Source organism: Manacus vitellinus, unplaced genomic scaffold (genome assembly GCF_001715985.3).
Source record: "Manacus vitellinus isolate BGI_N305 unplaced genomic scaffold, ASM171598v3 scaffold_226_pilon, whole genome shotgun sequence".
In the NCBI taxonomy this organism is placed as follows: domain Eukaryota; kingdom Metazoa; phylum Chordata; class Aves; order Passeriformes; family Pipridae; genus Manacus; species Manacus vitellinus.
The window spans coordinates 26,844-29,832 of NW_021939607.1; the positions used below are offsets into that span (position 1 = coordinate 26,844).

Genomic DNA, 2,989 nt, shown 5'->3' on the forward strand with positions numbered 1-2,989 from the left:
GGCTGTTCCCATGGCTGTAAGCCTGTTCCCAGGCTGTTCCCAGGGCTGTATCCCTGTTCCCAGCCTGTTCCCAGGGCTGTATCCCTGTTCCCAGCCTGTTCCCAGGTTGTTCCCAGGGCTGTATCGCTGTTCCCAGGCTGTTCCCAGGCTGTTCCCAGGCTGTTCCCAGGGCTGTATCCCAGGGCTGTATCCCAGGGCTGTATCCCAGGTTGTTCCCAGGGTTGTAGCCCTGTTCCCAGGGCTGTTCCCAGGTTGTTCCCAGGGCTGTATCCCTGTTCCCAGCCTGTTCCCAGGTTGTTCCCAGGGCTGTATCGCTGTTCCCAGGCTGTTCCCAGGCTGTTCCCAGGGCTGTATCCCTGTTCCCAGGGCTGTGTCCCTGTTCCCAGGGCTGTGTCCCTGTTCCTATCCCCGTTCCCAGCTGTATCCCAGGGCTGTTCCCAGGGCTGTATCCCTGTTCCCAGGCTGTACCCCAGGCTGTTCCCAGGCTGTTCCCAGGGCTGTATCCCTGTTCCCAGGGCTGTGTCCCTGTTCCCAGGGCTGTTCCCATGGCTGTATCCCCGTTCCCAGGCTGTTCCCAGGGCTGTTCCCAGGGCTGCTCCCAGGGCTGTATCCCAGATTCTCACCGATGTGGGAGTCGATCTCCACGATCTTCTCGATGCTGCTGGGCTCCATGAGGGGGGAGGTGATCCTCTTCTCCACGGCCAGGCACACTCCCTCCGACGTCTGGATCCCAATGGCCGTGGAGCCCAACTGGAAAACACCCCCCAGGCTCCAAAGCTCCAACAGAAACTCCCAAATCTGCCTTATTTGGGGCTGGGATTTCCTGGGATTCATCCTGTCACACACCCCCCCCCGGACAAACCCGCTCGGGGTTTCCAAGGTTATTCCCTGAACTGGGAAGTGGGGAAGGTGGAATCCACGGCATTCCCAGCTGGCTGGGCCAGCAGATCCCTCACCTCCCGGGCAACAGCAGCTGGAGAGGCCTGAGGAGTGGGAAAGGCCCTGGGAATCCCCCTCTGCCAGAGGGAAGGAAGTTTAAAGGGAGAGAGGATTTCCCAGATGGGCCCAAATCCCAAATCCCAAATCCCAGCCCGAAACCTGGGCACTTTGCTTTCCAAGAGTTCCTGCTCTGCCCAGTGTCCCGGGAGCTCCAGGACACCCCAGGGTCACTGCGGTGTCCCCACAGGCACAGGGAACATCCCAGGAGTTCCTGGAAACCTCTGCTTGGATCCCATCAGCCCCTGCCTTGATCCCACCTTGATCCCATCAGCCCCTGCCTTGATCCCACCTTTATCCCACCAATCCCTGCCTGGATCTGACTTGATCCTACCTTGATCCTAATAATCCTTCCCTTGATCTCACCAACCCCTACCTTGATCTCACCTTGGTCCCACCAGCCCCTACTTTAAAGCCCACCCTGATCCCACCTTAATCCCACCAGTCCCTGCCTGGATCCAACCTGGATCCCACCAACTCTAACCTTGAGCCCATCAATCCTCATCTTGATCCCACCCTGATCCCACTGTGATCCTACCAAGGCTTACCTGGATCCCACCAGCCCCTGACCTTGATCCCATCAGTGCCTGCCTTGATCCCACCTATCCCTGTCTTGATCCCATACTGATCCCATGTTGATCCCAAGAATCCTTACCTTGATCCCATATTGATCCCACAAATCCTTACCTTGATCCCATATTGATCCCACCACTCCTTACCTTGATCCCATGTTGATCCCACCACTCCTTACCTTGATCCCATGTTGATCCCACCACTCCTTACCTTGATCCCATGTTGATCCCACCAATCCTTACCTTGATCCCACCAATCCTTACCTTGATCCCACCACTCCTTACCTTGATCCCACCAATCCTTACCTTGATCCCATGTTGATCCCACCAGCCCCTTTGATGATCCCCCCTCGATCCCATGAACAACCACCCTGATCCCCCATCCCAGGAACTTTAATTCCAAATTCCTTGCAGATTTTATCACTTCCATCACCTTTCCCCCCCCTTTTTTCCCCCATTATCCCTTTATCCCTCATTTTAGTGCTCGCAGGAACTGAAGGCAGGACCCTCCTCTTCCCCAACCCAAACCCCCCAGGGCTCCTTCCCTTCATCCCTCAACCAGTTTATCCCAAATTTAACCTTATTCCCAATCCTATAAATACCACATAATAAACAGGAACATTTTCCAATTAAGGACATTTAACCCCAAAAGGCCCCTTGGGGCTTCCTGCTCTTAAATCCAAGCTTTTAGGGTTGATCTAAGGAGAAACATCTTGGGACTGGGGTTGGTTTGGGGACATGGGAAGGGACCATCCCCCTGAACTGGGGGGAAAACGCTGGGATTTGGTCCTTCGTGACCCTTAGGAGAGCAGAGGGTGGGAAGTTTGGGAGGGAACAGCCCCGGGATTTGTCCCAACCGACCCAGTTTGGGGTTTGGAGGAGCCCCAGGAGCCCCAAAAGCTTGGAAAGGGGGTGGAGGTGACAGTACCTTTATGGCCTCAATGGCATATTCCACCTGGAAGAGCCTCCCCTCAGGAGAGAAGGTGTTCACACCCCTGCAGGGACAACAGGGACACTCAGGGGAGCAGGAAAACCAGGAATGGGGGCCCTGGAGCCACCTGGGACCCTCCTGGGGACTGGACTTGGGATAGTCCTGGACACAGGGAACAGGGAGCGTCACAGAACACGTCCCATTCCAGGCTGGGAGCCTCTGGAATCCCAGTGGTGCCCTGGGAGCCCCTGGAATTCTGGAGTCCCACATCCCCAGGTGCCACATCCAGGTGTTTTCTGGACAGCTCCAGGGATGGAGACTCCAAACCCCCCTGGGCATCCCCTCCCAGGGCCAGACCACCTTTTCCACGCAGGAATTCCCCCAGTATCCAACCTGACCCTGCCAGGAGAGGTTTGTTTTCCCCTGAGAAATCCTTGAGGCTGGAAAAGCCCTCTGGGATCATCGAGTCCAACCACCCCCAGCCCTGCCA

At 56.5% G+C, this 2,989-nt stretch overlaps 1 protein-coding gene across 1 annotated transcript in view; it reads right to left on the minus strand.

The window, feature by feature from the left end:
• Positions 1-2,571, minus strand: part of PSMA5 (proteasome subunit alpha 5) — a 12,023-nt gene extending 9,452 nt beyond the window's left edge. The window contains exons 1-2 of the mRNA XM_029959804.1: positions 2,497-2,571; positions 624-750 (exon numbers count right to left, since the gene is read on the minus strand). Coding sequence (XP_029815664.1) covers positions 624-672 — 49 coding nt within the window. The 5' untranslated portion in view covers positions 673-750; positions 2,497-2,571. The remainder of the gene's footprint in view (positions 1-623; positions 751-2,496) is intronic.
• Positions 2,572-2,989: the final 418 nt, after the last annotated feature.